This window comes from Drosophila nasuta, chromosome 3 (assembly GCF_023558535.2).
Source record: "Drosophila nasuta strain 15112-1781.00 chromosome 3, ASM2355853v1, whole genome shotgun sequence".
Taxonomy (NCBI): Eukaryota; Metazoa; Arthropoda; class Insecta; order Diptera; family Drosophilidae; genus Drosophila; species Drosophila nasuta.
The window spans coordinates 51875916-51897237 of record NC_083457.1 but is presented as its reverse complement, the minus strand read 5'-3'; the positions used below and the strand labels follow the sequence as shown (position 1 = coordinate 51897237).

At 38.8% G+C, this 21322-nt stretch overlaps 1 protein-coding gene and 1 long non-coding RNA gene across 2 annotated transcripts in view; one reads left to right on the top strand and one right to left on the bottom strand.

The window, feature by feature from the left end:
• Positions 1-21322, bottom strand: part of LOC132789323 (serine-rich adhesin for platelets) — a 43336-nt gene that overhangs the window by 3046 nt on the left and 18968 nt on the right. The window contains 11 exon segments of the mRNA XM_060797258.1: positions 205-242; positions 358-501; positions 2304-2471; positions 2566-2589; positions 3380-3776; positions 14465-15162; positions 15164-15429; positions 16587-17578; positions 17641-17881; positions 17951-18250; positions 19749-20055. Coding sequence (XP_060653241.1) covers positions 205-242; positions 358-501; positions 2304-2471; positions 2566-2589; positions 3380-3776; positions 14465-15162; positions 15164-15429; positions 16587-17578; positions 17641-17881; positions 17951-18250; positions 19749-20055 — 3575 coding nt within the window.
• On the top strand, positions 15541-16593 carry LOC132789324 (uncharacterized). The gene is made up of 3 exons (XR_009632694.1): positions 15541-15613; positions 15684-16293; positions 16359-16593. It is a non-coding gene; the product is annotated as an uncharacterized LOC132789324 (long non-coding RNA).

Genomic DNA, 21322 nt, shown 5'->3' with positions numbered 1-21322 from the left:
CATGAAGCCAGCTGTCAGCTGAGTTTCGAGTTTCGAGTTGAGTGGCAATGCAACGACTGCCGCCACAAGCGACGTTTTGTACAACATTTTGTTGCATGTGGCGAGCCACGTGAAACCAAATAATAACTAAAATAACTAAATAAATATATAAATAATAATAATAATAATGAATGAATTTGAATGTATTGAATGTGTTTTGCCTACCTGGACAAACCCTCCGCACCAATGGCAAGTGGTCGTGTCTGTGAAAGTGGAATTGGAATTGTTGATAGCTTTCGGTTAGTCAATCATTGTGCACACACACACAAACATACACTTATTTATACTATAATTTGAATATTATTCGATCACACTTACTCGCTCGGTCTGGGTGGCCATGCTAATGCATTCCTTATTGATCACTTCGTTGCCAGCCGTTGCCGCTTGACGCTTCTCCGCCTCCAGCTGCTCGATGAGATCTCGCTGCAGGCGTATGGTGCGATCACGATCATCCACTTGACCCTAGGTGCAGATATACGATATACGAAAGTTAGCTCTTACTCTTTCTCGCAATCAATTGATGCTATCTCTATCTTGCGCACAGCAAAACTAAATTAAATATTCATATGTTCACGAACTAAGCCAGAGAGTGTTCAGTTTTGTAATGAATAAAACTTGCAGACATACGAGCAAGAAGTATGCTTAAGCTAACCAGCTAATCAATCAACATCAATCACAAATCATGCTCGAAGCTCCGAAAATAAAATAGAATATTTACTACGTTTTGTTTGTTGTTTCTAAAGTGACAACATCAAACAATTGTAAATCTCTAAATTGAACTATTAACAAAGAATTTTTAGAACGTCAATCACTGTTGTAATTCAAATTGTTAATGATTTGTTGTCTATTTCATTTCCTTTTTGGGAATGGTTTTTTGTTTTTCATTCAATTTGTCTAGCATATTCAAAATCTGTTTTTTTTTAAGTTGTTGTAATTTATGATTGAATAACTGAACTAGATTTCCCAAAAGTATAAACTAGACAAATAAAATAAAAATAATACGAATGGCATAAAATAAAAATAGAATAATTTGGTTTTAAAACTCAATGAAGAAGATTCAGTTGTATGGATTCATTTACTTTTAAAACTTAATAAACAAGATTAAAATGTAATAGTAAATAATTTCATTCTATTTTTAATTCAATTATAACTTAATAAACAGGATTTAGTTTTAATAGTAAATTATTTCATTATATTTTCATTTCCTTCCGTTTGTATTATTTTAATTTCATTTTTCTGATTGTAAACCTATTTTCCAATTTATTTTGTTTGCACACTTTGTTTGCCTTTAGTATTTTTAAGCACTATGCTTATCTATATATAAACTATTCCATTTTTATTTTGTTGCCTATTCATATTAGTCTACATTTTAAATTCTTTTAAATTTTATATTTTTGTATATATATTATTCAAAAAGAGTCTCAAACAAGTTCAATTGATTTCATTCCCTAAATAATTATTCGTTATTTAATTTCCTATTTATATACATTTTGTACACCTTCAATTGCTTTTAAATTTCTTTTAAGTTCACTATTTTTGTGTTTTCTGTATTCCAAAAAAGTTGTGAAACTACATCCCCAAAATGAATTGTAAATAAAATTTAAACTAATTATATAAATTTTAATATTCTAATTTTATATTCCCATTGAAATATTCTCAAATTGTATTTCCCGAGAAGTCATCAAAATACCTGTTGCATTCTAGTTTCTCATTAATTAAGTGTAGTCTATGCAGTACGTTCTTTAATCTATTGTCTTTTCGGAATTTGGAGCATGAATTGCAAACAAAAGAGTTAAAAGAGTTTCGCATTGTTTTGTTTTGCAGATTTGTGTGTGTTGTTTTATATAGTATGGTGTGTGGCTAGATATTTTAGTTGTATATATAGAGTATAGAGTGCTTGTATCTCAGATCAAAAAACAAACTATGGCTATGTACACAATAGCTAAAAGATACAGTTATACATATATATGGATAATAAGCAAGAGTTGAGGTAATTGTTTTGATATATATATATTGTGAATGTTGTCTGCTTTTGTTTTTGTTTTTTTTATGTTACATGCTGAGTATTGAGTAAGAAGAAAAACGACAGCAATACGAATAGTTATATATATTATTGATATTATAAAAAGACTGTTCCTGTTTTTTTGAATGTGACTGCATTGTATTAAGAGATAAGCGAAAGTGAGTACTCTCAGACTGAGTTGTAGTTGTATTCGGAGTTTGAACTAATCGAGCAAACGAAATGCAAAAAGTCGTGCAAATACCTGAAGGTAAACCACCTGTCTACGTAGATCAGTTAACTCCTGAAGTGGATCCTCCGTTGTGGATGACGTCAAGCTTGCCAAATCGATGTCATTCAGCTGCTTGCTATCCAAGCCACAGGCGGCAAACAGTTGCACATTGTCATTCTCAAAGGGATTCAACGTCTCCGTCTGCAAAAGGGAGAAAAATGTATTGAGAAATTTATAGGAGCTGAAACATTGATGAGGTGAAGGAAAAAAGGAAGATGGAAAATGAAAAACCTACCCGCTTCAAATCAAAATCTGCTTCCTGTGCGAATGTGAGTGTGATGAAAGAGTGTGAGTGTGTGGCAAGTGGCAAGTGGCATGTGGCAAGTGTATAAGAGTAGAATGTAGGTGAAAAACTAAAACAAGTAAGAAAGTTACAGTCGAGTATGCTCGACTGTGAGATACCCGCTACCCATTTTTAATAAAGGCAAAATATTGCGGTATTATTCTCAAAATATAACGAAAATACTAAAAATATACTAAATGGTATGTTTGGTATATCGATATAGTACACCATTCAAAATATACCATAGACGGCACAATGTACCAGATTGTCGGCCGAAGCATCTAAGACCCCTAGTAAGTAGGCGTTTTTGCCCATACAAAAGTATTTCTCTAATAACTTCGACAATTTTTATCTGATCGCAACCAAATTTTCAGGAATCATAACTACTATAGTAATTATTGTATATACCAAAATTCGAAACTCTGGCTTTAAAATTACGCTTGTTATTTGATTTGCGGAGGCGGAAGTGGGCGTGGCAAAAATTTTAAACAAACTTGATCTGCGTGCAAACATAACAAATGCTGTCGAAAAAAAATTATAGCTCTATCTCTTATAGTCTCTGAGATCCAGTGTTTCATACGGACAGACGGACAGACACACAGACGGACATGGCTAGATCGTCTCGGCTGTTGACGCTGATATATACTTTATAGGGTCGGAGATGCCTCCTTCTACCTGTTACATACATTTCCTGCTGGCACAAAGTTATAATACCCTTCTACCCTATGGGTAGCGGGTATAACAAGACGCTAAAACTAGAAGCTACCTCTTGAAGGATGCGACGTAGTCGCAGCAGCTGCTTCTTGAACTGCAGCACATCCTGGATCATGGCATTCCTGAAGGACTTGTCATACAACATCAGATCGTCCGATGAGCTGTGCAGCTCCGCGTTGCTGCCGTAGCCTGTGCCGCGTCTCGAGCCCGTTGCAAGTTGCGAACGTTGATGCTGTTGCTGATGTTGCTGCTGTTGTTGCTGGCGACGTTGCAGACTGGACGTGGAGGAGGCGGTGGAGGCACGCGAGGCAGCTGTGCTGCGCTTGCGACCGGAGGCGCCGCTGTGCGTTGAACGCAGACTGTTGTCCGAATCGTTGCCGGTGAGCTGCTGCTGATCCTGCAACCGTGAGCGATTCAACAGCCGTGTGGCACGTGCCGGCAACTTGGCGCTGCAAGAGATGAAGAGAGTAAACAAATTAATAACTTTGTGCGAAACTTGTCTGTGTGGCAACCTAAGATATGTGGCATCCGCTGAGGGAGCGCTGCTTGCCGCAAAGTGCGGCATGTAGTGGCAGTGTTGGGGGCAGCTGCTCAGCTGCTTGATGCCAATGGGCGAGCTGTTGCGATGACTTCGAGCAGCAGGAGGAGCAGAAGGAGGAGGAGGAGGCGGCTGCCCCGTGAGGAATCTGTTCTCGGAGGTCTTGAGATCGGTGCGTACGCGACGCACGCCACTGGGTGAGGCAGCTGTGGACATGTTGCCACTGCAACTTGAATTTCCAACTAGTTTTTTTGTGTTGCACACAGAACATCGACGCTGACGATGACACAATCGGGACATGCGCAGTGCCACAACAGCTGAGTGGAGACTTTGTTGCTTTGTTGCCCCCAAGGGGTGTGTAGAGTTTGGCAAAAGTCTCCACTTCGAAGCGTGTGTGGGGAGGTTTGGCGGCGCTTTCAATTATTTAGTCAATGCGACGCGCATTTAATTAACTTGCTCGCAATGAAAGTGAAAAGCCATCCATTGATTAGGGTTCCCCCATCTCCTGAGGGGGGAAGAGGGGAGCGAGACGCTGTCAATGGGCAATTAATTGCGCCGCCAACATGCTGGGAAGCTGCATTGCTGACTGAATCGCGGTGGCTAATGTCGGTTACGTGGTGGAAATAAATCCAAAACACGCTGGAAATATGTTGTTGCCGATGTCGTTGTTGTTGCTGTTACTGTTGCTGCTGTTGGTGAAAGTCAACTGTTGCGTGTTGCAGTCGTCGCAAGAGTGAGAGGCAGGCAGAGAGAGGGGAGAGGGAGAGAGAGAGAGGGGAGAGCACTACAAGTCTTACACATGCGCGTTGTTAGCGCCATAATTTATACAAAACTATTGAAAAATGTCCAACAAAATATTGAACAAATACCCGAAAAGCAGCAGCAATAACCAGCAACAACCACAACAATACAAGCAACAACCACAGCAACAACAACCACTGAACCACATTCCGAAAGGTTAAAGTTACACATATTATAACGGCATAACGCGGTTCCAGGTCGCATCCTAAGTAAATAAGCAGAGCGTCTTATGGCCAATTGGCACGCCAAATAAAAGCAAAGAAGTGAATTTTTGAAAAACATACAAATTGCTTGCATTTTATTTGACTTTCACACACAAAACTCAACGCTGGCTGAAACTTAATTAGCTTTGCTTTAACAACATCAGCATAACAATGATAACTAACTGCAGTCACAACAACAACAATAACAACAACGAAACAATCAACAAAAAGCAAAAGTGCTACGTAATTGCCCAAGAAAACTGGAACAACTCAGGTTTCAACTTGGCAAAAACAAAAACTAAATTATTACCTCAAAATGCTTTTGCAATTTTATTCAATGAGAATGACAAAGAAATTGAGCTTGAAATTGCTCAAAAACCATTGACAACATTTTTATGAAATTACGCTTAAAAGTGAATTCAATGTAAAAGAAATTCTGCATAAAACTAATTTTCATTGGAAGAAATTCCACAAAATGTTGGCATAATAGAATTTCAATTTCAATTTAAACGAAATTCTGCATTATATGGTCTATTCCAAATTTTAGAAATTGCTATAAATATAATATAATAATATAAAAGAAAGTAATAGACATAAAAAAAAATAAATATAATATTTTAATTCATTTTAAAATCTTCTGCAAATTCTCTGTTCATAAACATACTTTCAGGTTGTTGATCTTCTATTTAATTGGTTTAAACAATTTAGACCTAAAGAAGATGCTTCAAAGGTAATTTTATGAAATCTTCCAAGCTCAAAAAAGAGAGGTAAATTAGAGAAAAATTCAGAGCTGTTGCGCTATGAAGCAGTCATCAAGCGAGCTTATAATTATTTTGCCGCAAAGCTTAATTATTTCTGCTGTGAGTTTAATTTAATGAGTTTAACATTTTTTTTTTGTAAAGCTTTCACAGCAACGCAAATATGTAGATTGAATAGATGAAAATTATGATTTATTGTAATTAGCTTTATTTGTATGAAGTGAGAAGTAGAACTATTAAAATCCAAAAAACTTGTTATTTTGTAGCAATCCCTAATTGCGTCTTAAGAACGAATAGGCAAATAGAAGCAAGTAAGAAAGCTACAGTCGAATGTGCTCAACTGCCATTTTGAATCAAGCATATATAAACTTTATAGGGCTGGAGACAAAAGTGGAAAAAATACATATGAATTTTGTCATATATGGTGGCATATTCTAAACCTTTCTATTTGATTTGTTTTGCTTGAAAAACATATAAAATATTGCAAGAATTTTATTGAATTTGTTTACTCAAGCAACTTCACATTGAAGTTGTGCAATTTAACTGTACTTTCTTTCACTGAGCCGAAAAAATAAAAAGAGCAAAAGTATCAGCAATTGGGCATTGTGATCGGTATCGATTTGGCACCAAGTATTTCTGAGTGGGTGTCTTTCGGCAGGGATAAATCTAGATAATATCCAATATACAACGCAATCTCATTATCCCCCTCATCTGTGTTCTTTATGGCAGTTGTTTGGTTGCTGAACCGAATCTACAAATCCAACTACAACTAAAAATACCAAGATCATTTCAGCGTTTTGTTGGACTCTAATGTGCAGCTTAACATTCAGTTATTTCCGTTCAAGGTGCTGGAGCAAGTCAAATTCTATTGCTTTAAAGACATTTCCTTGATTATTTTCTTGAATGTTAATGTAAAGCACTGTTAAGTAATCTTGTTTAAAGATATCGATACCAGGTCAGTATAAGGAAGCTTGTTGAATTCCATTTCCTTTTCCTTTTCATTATTTCAACTCTCGGTATAACCAGTTGAGTCTGTTCTTTTGTTGATAATGTAATCCTACTACAAATTAAAAAATAGTTATATTTTATGTTTGCTTCTCAATTTGACATTTTGAATATTTCCCTTTCAATTTGCCTTTTCCTTGATTACTTATATTTTTGTAATCAGATTTCAAATTCATTAAGATATCGATTTCATGTGAATAGTAGCCAGCTTTCTCAATTCTTTTGCTGCTGCCATTTTTGATCACCTTTAGAAGAAATTTCCCTCTATGCACCTTCACTTCTTTCACTTTTCTGGTGCATTTCCTTATTGCAGTTATCAAATTTCATTTGCATATGTTAGTGTAATGAAGTATTTGATGAAGACTTTTCAAAGCGATACCTCTCACTATTAAATCTAACCTTCTTTTATCACTGCTCCATTCTCTTTAATTATTTGTCTAACTAACAGTTATTATTTATGCAAACAAGTGAAATACTTGTGCTATTACCATATGTAATGACATAGCTCAAGTGTTGCCCTACACTCTCTGTACATCATGATCTCCCTTAACTACTTCTCGTAATGAGATATGAAAGGGTGTTTGCCACTGGACGGTGGAGTGTATAGTTAACATATATGGTATTTAAGCAAGAAACACTTTCAGTTTATGCAAATTTGGCAAAGCAAACACAAAAGCATTCATAATTTCTCAGGCATGTTGTTGTCTTGACTGCAGAAATCAACTGTGAAAGACTGTGGACGAAGCCAAAACAATGCCAACAACAGCACTTTGCACAACTGCACCGGAAATTTCATACCATAAAAGTGTTTGAGTGTGTGTGTGTGTTGCGTTTCGATGTGTGTGTGGACGACAAAACGTTCGTCATTGCAACAGTTGCAAGCTAATGGAGCTGGAATTGCTGCAACGGCGAATCGCTTAACTCTAAACAGTAACTGTAAACATACTCGTAAATATATATATAGTAACTATTTATATTGCATAGAGAGAAGAGAGAGATATGGGAATTTAACTGCTACCCATTTGTGCCACTGCCAACGGCATGTGTCGCCTCCAAGAAGTGGCAACTGCCAACTTGCCACCGTCAGCGATGACAAGGCAATTGGAGAGCACGAAGCAGAAGCAGAAGCAGAAGCAGAGGCGTTGCAACATCTAACATTGTACGACGCGCCTAACGGCACTTATCAATTTGTATGGTGAAACGTCATTTGTCATAGGCACGGAAGTGCAGTTGCCCCTTCTGTGGCAACTGCAGCGAAGGGCGCTTCATTAAGAGACTCGACAACTAAACAAACTTGCAACTGGCAACTGGCAACTGGCAACATGCCATCGTCATGTTAATAACCATAAGAAAAGCATACACACAACATTCTCACGAGAGGAACAAGAATGGGGAGCCAGCAAACAAATCTGAGCTGAGAATCCAAATCCGGTGTGTATCTTGTATCTTGTGGCAAGTTTTTTTTTGTGTCTGCGCCACAGACTGAAGCTGAAGCTGCTCTTGATGATGATCAACGATGACTGCCAGGTAGACAAGAGAGGAAGAACCAGACGGAGACAGACAGGTAGTAAACTAAGGTAGGTAGATAGCTTACGTATCTCTGGCTGCATCTGTGAATGTATCTGCATCTGTATTTGCAGGCGAGTTTGGTATTTTGTGGTCGCCGGTCGCACATTCTGTTGAATTATGCATGTCTACTGAACTGAACTGACTCTGAAGTAGATTGTAGACTGCCGGAGACTGCAATTTCCGAGTACTTAGAAACCCACGGCAGTGGCACGTCAACATGCCACAGAAGGCAACACAACACAGCAACTGCAACTGCAACTGAACTTGAAGCGTCAACAGTCGACGTCTACGTCTCCGTCTCCGACAACAACCAAGGCAGAAAACAACAACAACAACAAAATTACTACCCAAATGGAATGGAGCTCAGTTTTCTTGGGGTCAGCACTTGCAGCTGATTATTCTTTATGATTTATGCGTATGCCCTTACTTAGGGTATTATGATTTCAGAGTGAAGACTGATGGATTGTGTAGAATACAATACGCATAGAATTCAATACCAAACAAATGATTTACTTTGAAGATTAAGTGATTGATTGGATAAGGTAAAGTTCAAGCTTTGCTCAAGAAAGTATTCTTAATTATCTCTCAATTGAAAATATTTAATATTTGTTGCTTTGTATGTCAATCTGGTATATTTTGCACTCTATGGTATATTTGGAATGTAAATATCAATATACCAAAATAATCGTCTGGTATATTTAAGTATTTTTGCAGTATATTAGTTTGGCATATTTCATAATAAATACCGTACTGACAATCTAATATATTTTGCACTCTGTGGTATATTTTTAATCTGGTATATTTGGCACTCTATGGTATATTTTTAATGTAATTCAATATACCAAAATAAACGTCTGGTATATTTAAGTATTTTTGCAGTATATTAGTTTGGTATATTTCAAAATAAATACCGTACTGACAATCTGATATGTTTTCCACTCTGTGGTACTGCATCCATATACCAAATATAGCATTTTGAATATTTTCAGTATTTTGACAGTATATTCAGTTGGCATATTTAAATTAAATATCGCACTGACAATCTGAAACATTCTGTATTCTATTGTAATGTTAAAAAACATACCAAATATATAATTAGTATTTTTCACAGTATTCGGTATATTTAAAAATCATTACTGCACTGTTAATTACACTACTGCACTACTTAAATTGAAAACATTTAATTTGTGTAGTATAAAACAATTAAATTATCTTCCTCAACACATGTTTTTGCATTGAAAATTGATTGGTTTTGTAGATTATAAAATGATTACAACATATAAATTAATAGTTTAATGATCTAGAGTCTAAACTTTAAACAATAGTGTGGCAGCTTATATTATTGAAAACATTTTCAGTTCAAACAAACTATTTTTTAATTTTTTCTTCAATCTGAAGCAAAATTGAAGATCTGTATTAAATATTTGTAAGTTTCATTAAATAATCTATCTTCTCATTCAATTTTCAAGAGTATTAACTTTTCGTCATAAGAAAAGATCGCGGCTCTCTATTTGCCGTCTCTTTTACATTTGAGTGTTTTTTTTTGGCCGTAATTGTTACGTTTATGGGCATCAAATTCCAACGCTTTATTTCAAATGCAATTTGCATGTGACACACTTTTCCGTTTCGGATTTCCAGTTTAGTTTTTCTATTGTTTTTCCCAACTCAATGCACTGGCGATCCATTCGCTTGCCCTGTGGTCTGTGGCATATCAAGTGACGCAAGTGGCAAAAGGGTTTTGCGGTTAGGACGGAAATCAGCACCTACTTTGGGGCAGACCCCCTTCCTCTTCCCCTTCCCCAGTTTTCCCTTCCCGAACTTGTGGTTGTGTTTACTCGATTGGGCTATTCGACTGCTCATCATTATCATTATAAGTTATTTTTTTTTGGTTAGCATTCTTTATGTTTCTTTTGGTATTTTTGTTACTCACTTTTTAGCAAATCAGTTGTCTGCCCGCAGTTTATTTACTTTTATTATTTAGTCTTTTATTTTACGTATTTTGGTATCTGCACACAAATTCACACAAAAAGCATTGACACTTGTGCCTGCGGCGCGTCTTTAGCGCTGTATCTGTGGCATGAAAAAGGCAACAGTGCGTATCCGCGGTTTGCGTTTAGCTGCTGATGCGAGAGAGTGAGAGAGATAGAGAGCGGGCGGTAACGCGAGGGAAGTTTGGTCTATTCGGTCACTGGCTTTTGTTGGATTTATGTTTATTATTTCTGGGCTTTGTGTCTATGAACCACAAACACAATGGCAATTAACTTGGCTACTCTCCGGGTTAGGCAACTCCCACGCAGCTTAAACACTTGCACAACACACTATCGACACCGACAACAACCACTACAATGGTATTTAACATTTACTTTGAGATTATAATATATTCTTGGATCTCAGTTGAACAGGGAAATAATGGGTAACGGGTAAGCATTTGTTTTGTTTGTTGTTGTTGTTGAAGTAACCCACGCAACCGACGCAACTCGTATCGATTCGAACCGAACGCTTTGAGATCTTGTTTAATACTGAAGTTGGAAGTTGGTAGCGCGAGCCTCAAGGCTGCTACGAAATGGAAATGGAACGGCACAGTGGGGCAAAGAGTGAGCGAAATGCTGTCAATTTTGGAAGACATTTATACTGTATAAATACTTTATTTTAATTGCTCCCATTATGTGATTGATTAATTTTAAGTGCTGTCATGTTTGAAAGCATTTATACTAAATAAATACTTTATTTTACATAAGTAATTAATACATATTATTATGCATTAACTTGTAAAAGCAATTATCTAAATTAGTAAGCTTTATAAATAATATCAATAAAAAAATTAATAGCGCCTAAAAAAATTTAATATGCTTATAAACTGCTTGACTATTACCAAAGTATTGTATTAAAAAGCAGAAAAGAATTATTTTACGGAAGAATAAATAAAATAATGGACTCTCATTATTAAACTAATTTCGTATAAATGGAATTTTGCATAAAAGTCACCCAAAACTTATAATTAAAATCAATACTTTTGTGTGTCAATATAATTTACATACTTTCTTAAACCAAAAGTTTGCAATTCGAAAATAAATCCTTACTTTTAATAAGTCTTTGTTTGAAAAATTATTATAAAGGAAAATGTTTTTTTCTGATTAACAAACATATCATTTTATACCACCGCTTGTTAGTTTATAAAGTATTACTTTTAATAATTTTTGTCTACGTTTATATATTTAAGTTTTTCGTATGAAGAAGTATACCTTTTATTTTAAATTTTATTATATCACTAGTTAAAAAATTTGTATTGACTAGTAACGTATTTACTTTTAATAAGTTTTGGCTACACCATTTCTTTTATGTAGAGACAGTCTGGCATTCTTTGAATAAATTTGTATTAACGATATAATTTATTTCTTGCTTATTGGCTTTGCTTCACTGTGCGCATTCCGAGTGGCAACAATGTTTCGTTTCCAAATCGTTTCACTCAACTGCGTCGAAGAGCGTCAAGAATGTGTTGTAGAGGAGTTTGTGATGGTTGTTGTGATGGTTGTTCTAATGCTCGTTGTTATGGTTGTTGTTGTTGCTGTTGCTGCTGCTGAGTTCGAGCTTTGTGTGTGGCATTGCCGTTAGAAAAGAAAGCTTTCTACCATTAGCGAGAGAGACAGAGAGAGATAAGCACTGAGAATGGTCATTCGAATACGGGCTATTACGAGCATAACATTGAAGAGATGAAGATCGCTGACAGTTGCTGCCAAATGTCCAATTGCCAATTGGCAACAACTTACTCAGCACATTTTTTCATCAACGACGCAGTGAATTGAGTGTTGTGGTACTTCGTCACTGAATGGATTGAATGGATTATGCCCCAAGGTTGAGAGACATAAGACACACATGTAGTATGCATATGAATTATGGTTTTTCAAACGATTAAAAGATTTAAGCAAAGCTCGCAGCTGTTTGCTTTGCCATTTGCAGCTGGAGTTGGCTCGATGGGTTTTCTTGGCCTCTGTGTGTGCTTACAATTTATGGGGACATTCACCAATACATAATGAAAGGCAATCCCCAGGCGCATGCGTATCCACGAACTCAAGTTCTAACTGAAGCTAAAGCTGAAGCTGATGTTTCGCTCTCGAGGCCAGCGGCATTTTGCAGTTATGTGCTATGGCTGCTTTTCCAACAACAACAACAACAACAAGTCGGAACAGGTTCACATGCGCCTGCCAGACAATTGATTTTTCCTTTGGCAAATGCAATAAAAATGCGACAAGCAAAGCCAAAGCCAAAGCCACAACAAAACTTTGGCTGGAACAAGAAACGGCTTTTCGTCGACGTCGTCGACGTTGTCGTGCTGTTGCCGGTTGTTGTTGTTGTTGCTGTTGTTGTTGCCATGACAAAAGAATGCGGCACTCGCCATCAAGTCTCAGTGCAGAGTCAAAATGTTATCTTAACTACGGCCACGATTTGGCCAGGCCAGACCTCGTCCCGAGACCAGCCAAATGCCAAGTGCCGTTGTCGTTGTCGTTGTGTCGTTGCCATTGCCTCTTCTCCCAGCTCTCTCTCTCTCTCTCTCTCTTGCTCTCTGCCTGCCCCTGTGTTTGGCTTTCAAACAACAATTCGTGGTAGCAGGCGCTTAAACCTTGCAATTGAGAGCGGCAATTGGCAAAACGGGGAATGCGAATCCAAATCCGAATCCGAATGGGATTCACAGTGGGAATGGAATTGGTAAGAAATAAATGCGAATTTTTCGTGTTGTTTTGCTTTGTTTTGTTTTGTTTGGTTGCCAACATCAAATGGAGGCGACCTTTTGGCCAAAGCAGCAAGCTAATGCAGCTTAAGCCATGCTGCAAATTTCAACCTGTCTCAAATGCTGTCTGTCTAATTTTCGGCTAATTTCAATTTTCCATCCAGTTTTCAATCTGAGAGCAAAGGAAAATAAGCGCCAAAGAATTGCGCAAGTTAACACTAGAAATGCCAAGGTCTTAAAAGGAGTGGAGCAAGAGCTTTTAAATTGAAGTTTCTGAAGATCTAGAGCAAATGTTCAGCGTGGGAGTTTCAATAAATGCTTCAAGCTTATTAAAGTTTTAATACACTTTTGTAAAGTAATTTAATACTGAAAAAGCTTCGAAGTGAGCTTTGGTTATACTTAAAGTATGTGAAAGTGTTCTTCATTGTATTAAAAGCTTTTGAAAGGTTTCTCGAGGAGCTTTACATTAATTTTTACTGAAATTTGATTTTAATTTTGTAAATTTTTATAAAATTTATATTTATTTTATAAAATAAATTTTTTTGCTAAAGGTCAATTAAATGCTTGAAAACACTTGAAAGGAGAAATTTTTCTATTGAATGCCAATTAAGTGCTTTAAGTATAGCGCTTCTGAAAGCTGAAACTTTTAAATGTAAGCTTGGGATCTTTACATTAATATGCATTAAAGTTCTAATTCATTCTTGTAAATTCTTTTTGAGTAAAATAAGGCATTCTGAATTTTAAATTTATAGCTTTTCAATGCTTGCTTAAGAAGCTTTACATTTATTTTTAAATTTAAGCTTTAATAATAGCCAATACACTTCGAAATTTTGAAGTTAAAGCCAATCAATTAAAAGATTTCAGATTGTGCAAAATGATTATTATTAATCATTTTTAACATCATATAAACTACTTAGCAATATCGTTCAGATTTATCTAATTTGAAGTGTTCTTTCACACATAAATTGATGTTTATAATATTTCGAAGTTTTTTGTTGAGAACAAAAATAGAACGCAACGTGCATCAGAAATCTGTAAAAAGCACTTGAAAAACTTTTGAAAAGTTTTTGCTCTTCAGATCAGGGTGAATTCTGCAGGTTTTCTAGTGTTAAATTGAAGTCAAGTTGCCGGCCGGCCAAAGAGCAAAAGTAGGAAAGGGAAAGAAGAGAGAGAGAGATTAGGGCAGGGAGTGGAGCACGACCGATTGATTAGGTAGAAGTTGCATTACTTTCAAGTGGTGCTGGGAGTGGTGCAACAACTGGATGAGGCATGAGGCATGAGGCACTGAGGCAAGTGTAATAGTTGGCCCAATGCCAGGCGAGTTAATAAAGTCAAATCGAATCAAAGGAAAGCAAACCACAAGTAAAATGAAAGGAAACGAAAGGCAAAGGCAAAGTCAAGAGACCGCAATGGATTATTTTCCTTTTCTTTTTTTTTGGGTGTTTTGGCAACGCGCCCGTTGGCCAATTCAATTAGTTTTGGGTAATGGAAATGGGCTTGGAGACGTCAAGGTGTGGCATGTGGCATGTGAACTCACCTGATGCGCTCCCTGGGACTCGCTGTGGAGCGTTGCATGCGCACACGAAGCAAACTGTTGAGCTCCTTCATCACATCGCTGCCCTTGCACTCCAGTTGCGACAACAACTCCGCCTCCGTCTCGGCCTGCTCGGGATCGATGTCGGTGCCCAGCTTATGGAGATCGGAGCCACTGCGACTGCGCATCGACATGGTGCGATCGATGGAATCGACGCTGCTGTTCATATCAAAGTCCATCATCAGATCGTCAGAGCAAATGGATTCGCAGGGCGATAAAGTGTCCAGGGACTCAGCGCTTTCTAGGACAGCTCGACGCACTGCAGCCGGAGTGCGGAGACTCAACTCGATGGCCTGCTGCAGCGCAGTGCGTGCCTTGGACTGACTCTTGAGCGAACGCAATGATCCCGTTTGGGTGTGCGTGTGCGTCTCCATCAAGGTGGGCGTGTCGGTGGCCAGTTCTTGGGCCTCGCTGTTGCACAGCAATGCGGGCTGATCGGCGATCTCGTCGTCGATCAGATTGCCACAGTCCGAGCCCAGCGACAGCGAATGGGAGGCGTGTGTGGGCGTGCCCGGGGAGTGGGGACTGCGACTGCCGGGATCGAGTTCCAACTCCATCACTGGCGATATATCATCGATGTCCACATCAAAGTCCTTCTGCTGCAGTTCCGCATTGTGCTTGTGCTTCTTCAGCTTGCCCCCCCGCCTCCTCAGACGCCTCCTCGGTGCTGCTCACCAAACTGTCTGTGGGCGAAGTCTCATCATCCAACAGCAAACAACTGCTGCTTGCCAGCGCCAGTTCAGCGAACTTTGATTCATTGAGCGCATTATTAAAACTGCGTGGTCGCTCGATGGGCAGACGCACTGTGGTTGCCTCGCGATTGTCCACGATGTGCATGTTGAGCAAGTGATCGTCTGCGGGGCCAGCGTTGGAGCAGCTGGGCTTAGGTGCTGGTTCAGTTAGAGAAGCTGTGGGGAGTGAAGAGATTGTTGTGTAAGAGATTTCATTCTGATACAGCGGAGTTTCAACAACCTTAACGAGAATAAATACACTCAACCATTGAGAGGATTTATATTCTAGTTAAAGTTGTTGTATCGATGGTTGCAGAGATGCTTACTAAGCAACATATGTTGAAGTAATCAAAAGGATGGGGTAAGAGTAAAATATGCAATGTTGAAATGTTTCAAATAAATTCTTTCTCTTTCTTTTTCTCTCACCTCAGATTCTAAGTTTACATCAAAGTGATCTGGGAATTCAAGAGTCTAAGGTTGAATTGTTTTTGATAAATCTTTTCTTTTCTTTTCTTTTCTTTTCTTTCTTTTTTCTCTAAGTCCAGAATCTTAAAACATTTCAGGTTCTTCAAAAATGGGATATTTATTCAAGTTAGTTGTTGCAACGATGGTTGCAGAGGTGTTTACTAAGCAAAATATGTTGAAGTAATATAAAGGACACATGGGTTAAGACCAAAATATGCAGAGAAATTAAGTACCTAAGGAATTACGTCCGTTTCCTTTTCTTTCCTTTCTTTCCTTTCTTTTCTTTTCTTTTCTTTTCTCTCAACTCAGATTCTAAAATCATTCTGAAATTGCGCTCAGGTTCTTCAAATGTAAAGATCTGTTTTTATAATTTATTAGAAGTTTTGTGCACAAGAGGAGATTAAACAGATAAGATTTCAAGAAAAAATTTCTCAGTATAGATTGCAAGACTCTTATAAGGAGGAGTTATTCCTCGATCGACGCATCTAAAAATATGCTTGATTTCTTTTATTCAAGAGGAGATCGTTTAAATAAGATTCTAATGAACTATCTTAATTGGACTGATAATGGTCGGAGGTAATTCGTTAGGAAAAATGTATAAGAAATATGTAAAATACTTTTGCTAAGATTATATACCACAGCTTAGGTTTTCCCATCTGATATCACTTTTAATTAATGCGTCTGCAGAAGGCCAGTGAATTGGATTCATTTTCATTTGTTAGAAGCTCCCTAGTAAATTCTGATCAGCTGATAAGAGGAGGCTTAATACTGGGTGTAATTTTGAAGGTGAAGCATAGAAAAATACCTCAGCAATTCAGTGAAGATTTCTGTGATTCTAAATTCTTCCCAAAAGTAATGCTCTGACTTACAAATGGTGCTGAACTGCATGTCCGTGTTGATCAGACTGATGTCATCCAGAGCAAGCGACATGTCCTCGTCCTTCTCATTGGCTTTGTCGGGTGCCTGGGTGTCGCTGTTGCTATTGTTGTTGGTGCTGGAGATGCTCATGCTGCTGCAATCCCTGGCAGCCAGAGATTCACCCGCTTGGCAGCGCCACGACATCGACGATGACTGGCTGTGACTCAGCTGTTTGGCACTCTTCTCGGAGGTGGACGAGTCCAGATACAATTTCTCCTCATCGACGCTCTCGCTGTCATCAGAACCAGTTGCCTTGGGCTTAGGAGGCGTCTCCGGAGTTTGCAAGATCACCTGAGCTGAAGCCTGAGGCTGTCCGGAAGATGTTGTCTGACGTCGCTCGTAACTCTCGCGACTCAGGACCGTATTGGAGCGTACCAAGCCAATGAGAGGCAAGGGAGTTGTCTGATTGTTGTCCGTGGGCAACTTTGGTAAAGCCAACGGTTCCACATAAGAGTTGGATTCACTTGAGGGCGGATCATCCATGTCACGCACCTCGAACGTGTGTCGTCCACTCATGACCATCTGCAGATTCCGTGGACGACTTCGACTACGCTTGGAGCTGCTGCCGCTGCAACCCGATCCCGAGCTGCTGGCGGAGTCGACGGCCATGTCCATGCTGGCAATGCCTGAGTCCGCGCTAATCTCGCGACTGCCGGAGAATCCTCTTCGCGTTGTGCTGTTCGTCAGCTGCTTGACGCTCTTCTGATCCAGTTGCCTGCCCGCTGTGGGTTGAACATGGATCGAGGTCAAGGGATGCGGACGTGAGGCGACATCTTTAGCTCTGGCTCCGGTGTGTGGCGACTGCACGCTGCTGCTGCTGGGCGTAGTGGGCGTGGTGGCGGTCAGACTGATGGCCACCGGATACTCGGGTCGTGGCAAGCTCACAGTTTGTAGCGTGAACTTGGCAAAGCTCGGGGGAGGAGCTCGCGGCGTGGGACGAACGCTGAGGGAGGAAGAACTTCATTTAGTTGATACAAAATTGAATTAAAGTGTTTGCAAACTCACATGACATTCGCATGCATGTTGGCCAGATTGTTGTAGTTGTAGCGCCGTGACGTGGCAGCCGCATTTGTTGTGGCTGTGGCTGTGGCACTTGCCTCATCCGCAAACTCGCCAAAGAACTGACGTCGCTGATACTCAATCGTTGTGTTCTGGTTCAGATTGAACGTCAGCGTCTTGGGCTGAGCTATTTTGGGCTCTCCATCCCCGCTGCGACCCGCGTGTGCGCTCTTCGAACGTCGCTTCACTAGAGAGAGAGAGGGAAATTCATAGAGACAGGGAAAGGGAATGTTGAAGGAGCTGTCGATTCACTTACGATTGCTCACCAGCACATTGCCAGTGCCAGCCACATTGCTATTCCCGTTGTTGTTTGTGTTGTTGTTGCCAGAGTTGTTGTTGTTGCTGGTGGCGTTGTTATTCTGGGCATTGGCTGCCGTCTCCATCACATCTTCGCTGCCGCTGAAGTTGCTCGCTAAGCCAGCTGAGGCGGGGCGTGGCACGGCGCCACGATATCCGAAACGTTTGCCAGCCGCCGCACCTGTGCGATTCGTTGCTGTCTTCTGGGCCCCGGCGACGCCCACTTTCTCAAACTGCACGGGCGGAGCGGGAGCGGTAGCTGGAATGAAGGAGCAGAGCCAGGGGAAGAAGTGGCATTAGTATTAAAAGTATTGGCGGTGAAAGAAGTAGAAGGCAGCACTGTTCACTTTGTCGGTTAGATAGCACGCCAAATTGTCGCCAATTAAAATGCTATAATAAAAACTAACGAGAATGCTACTTAAATTGAGTGTACTCGACTAAGAGATACCGGTTATAGAGGTATAAAAATCATTGAAATTTTAATAATGTATATTTAAAATTTTATATTATATTTTATTTGCTTTCCTAGAATTAAACAAACAAGAAAGCTGAGATACCCGCTACTCATTTCGAATAAAAGCAAAACAGTGCAAAATATCGAAATTATATACCACAAAAATACTGAAAATATACTAAATACTATAATTTGTATATTGATGTGGTTCTACATTCAAAATATACCATACAGTGTTAAATATACCAAAAGTACTTCTTAAAAAACTTCTAAACTTTTTATCTGATCGCAACCAATTTTACACTTCCAAGCACAAAGGCTTATTATTATTATAATCTAATTGTTTTACCATAATTCACACATGTAGAACACTATTGAGATGTTCAGACTGATACTCTTACCAAACTCAACCCCTAAAATTTATTCTTATACTCTCTTATTGTATAAATATATACAAATTAATTAAGGTTTCAATTTAAAATTTTTCAATTTCCATAATTTAAGTTTCAAAATGAAAAAAATATAGAAACTATTCATTGTTTCTTGAATAACAATTCAAGGTATACTCCTAATGTATACATGTGTGTAAAATTTAAATTTAAAATTTTACATTCTAATTTCACTTTTTCCAAAAATACATTACATTATAATTTTACATAGGTTCTTTAAAAATAAAAGCTAAAATAATATTTTTAGATTTTTCGTCATAACATTTTTCCAATTTTAAAAATTGATAACATTGCGCGTATCATAAGTTTGTCGATATAAATGACACTTACTAACTTTGAAAACAAGCCAAGCGTGCCTCTAATTTTAAGGAATATTTTCACCAAATTTGGTAGCTCGATCATGCAAAATCTCTAAGATCTTAAAGTCTTTAAATACGCACTTCCTAAATGATTTTTAGAGACATGCTTTCTTCATTTTCTTATAAAGATTAAGACTAATTTATCATTGATGTTGTATATTTTCATATCTCTTTATCATTTGTATCTTTTTAAACTCAGGTTTCAATGAAGTGAAGCTTGATGTCATAAAGATGCTCAGAGAGAAGAAATCTAAATCTAATTTAAGATTTTTTCGATCTTAAACAAAACAATTTTGAAAGAAGATTTTTAGATTAAATCAATTTTATTCTTGATTTTTATCCCGTTTTTTCTTTCTGTGTAAGCATTAAAAATATGGATCCAAAATCTAATTGTAATACTTGTTAATTTGATGACTAAGGAGATTATTCTACTTCTCACTCATTTATTTAATTTGTCATTAAGTACTTACTAACTAACAAGGACTCTTTGCTCACCTGTCGGCATTGCATTGCCATTGTCGTCCTTTGTGTCTGTGACCACTGTGGACGCTGTGTTGTTGGTGTTGCTATTGCCGTGATGATGGTTGTTGGCTGCCTCGAGGAGTTTCTTGAACTTCTTGGGCGTACCGTTGAGCTTCTTGCGAAAGCCAAAGGACATGGCGGTGCCTTTGGTCTGTAGTTGCTGCTGTTGCTGTTGCTGCTGCTGTTGGTCGCTGGATTCCAGCTGCTGGCCTGGATTGTTGCCATTGCCATTGTTGCGACGTTGCGACTTGGCGCCGTGCTTCTTGCTCTCCGCTTGGCCCTGCAAAAAGAAACGCACACACAGACACAGAGATAAATAGACAGAAAGCAGGTTAGACAAACGATTAACTTGCAAGTGAAAAGCGCAGAAAAAAACAGGTCACAAAACTGAGACGATAACAATGAAAGAAAGTGCGGGGGAGTGTGAAGGGTGGAGGGTTACGGGGGTGTGCAATTGTGCATGCAAATCTATGCATTTGACATGAGTCACGCTCTAACTACAACATCAAAAGTAACTCGCAGATAAATTTGTATCTTTTGCATGTAATTTAGATGCTAATGCTAATACCATAATGACTGCCTCGACTTCCGCGTCAACTGCTGCGTCTTCGTCTTCGTCTTCGTCCTCGACTGTTGCAACTTCTTGTTGCTGTTCTGCTTGAGTTTCTCGTTGCTTCTGTTGCTGCTTCAGCTGCTCGTCTATCGCATCGATCTCGGCGTTTTCTTTGTGCTGTATCTCAGAGTGTTCGGCTTGCAGTGAGTTGTGCTCCTCGTGTGCGGCGCTTAATGTGACGACGACGAGGTTGTCGCATTCATCCATGTTGCACGTTGGCTGCTGCGGCACTCGCTGTTGCGGCGAGCCTTCGTCTTATTATTGTTGCTGTTGTTGTTCGTCGACGTTTCACTTGAATTTGCCACGTTTGCAATCGCCTCCAATTGCGTTTCACTTGCCACAACTATTTTCATTCCACGGCCGCAGCAGCAAATTACGCCATTTATAATTGCACTTGAGGCAGGTACACACACACTCACACACACACTCACACACGTACAGAGTGTAGATATAGATACACCTACGCAAAGAGGCTCTTTCACTTTTGAAGGTCCTTGAAAAGTTTTTCCATGCTGCAAATTGCTTTTAATGCGTTGCAATTAGCTTCAGATTCAGTACACAACTTTTAACTCCTTAAAGTATGCAACGATTTATTTTTCACTTGCTTTATGCAATTGCCTTGCAAATATATGTGTAATAGTTTTTCTTGATGAATTTTTCTTGATTTTTCACTTGCGAAACGACAGCGCACGGAAAATTGAATGGGAAAATGTTCTCGCTGAGCACTTCTCGAATTTTGTTGGTCGAGTGCTCAGCCCTGCTCAGCAGACCGGACCGTGGTTGCCCTTTCTGCTTCTTTCTGCTCATGCGCACAACCACAAAAACAAGTGTTTGTCGGACGCACTTTGAGGGTGGTTCTGCAGTGGCGCCATCTGGCGTAGAGTTTGCTATACTTTGTTTTGCTTTTACTGTTCGGGGGTTGCATTGACAAGTG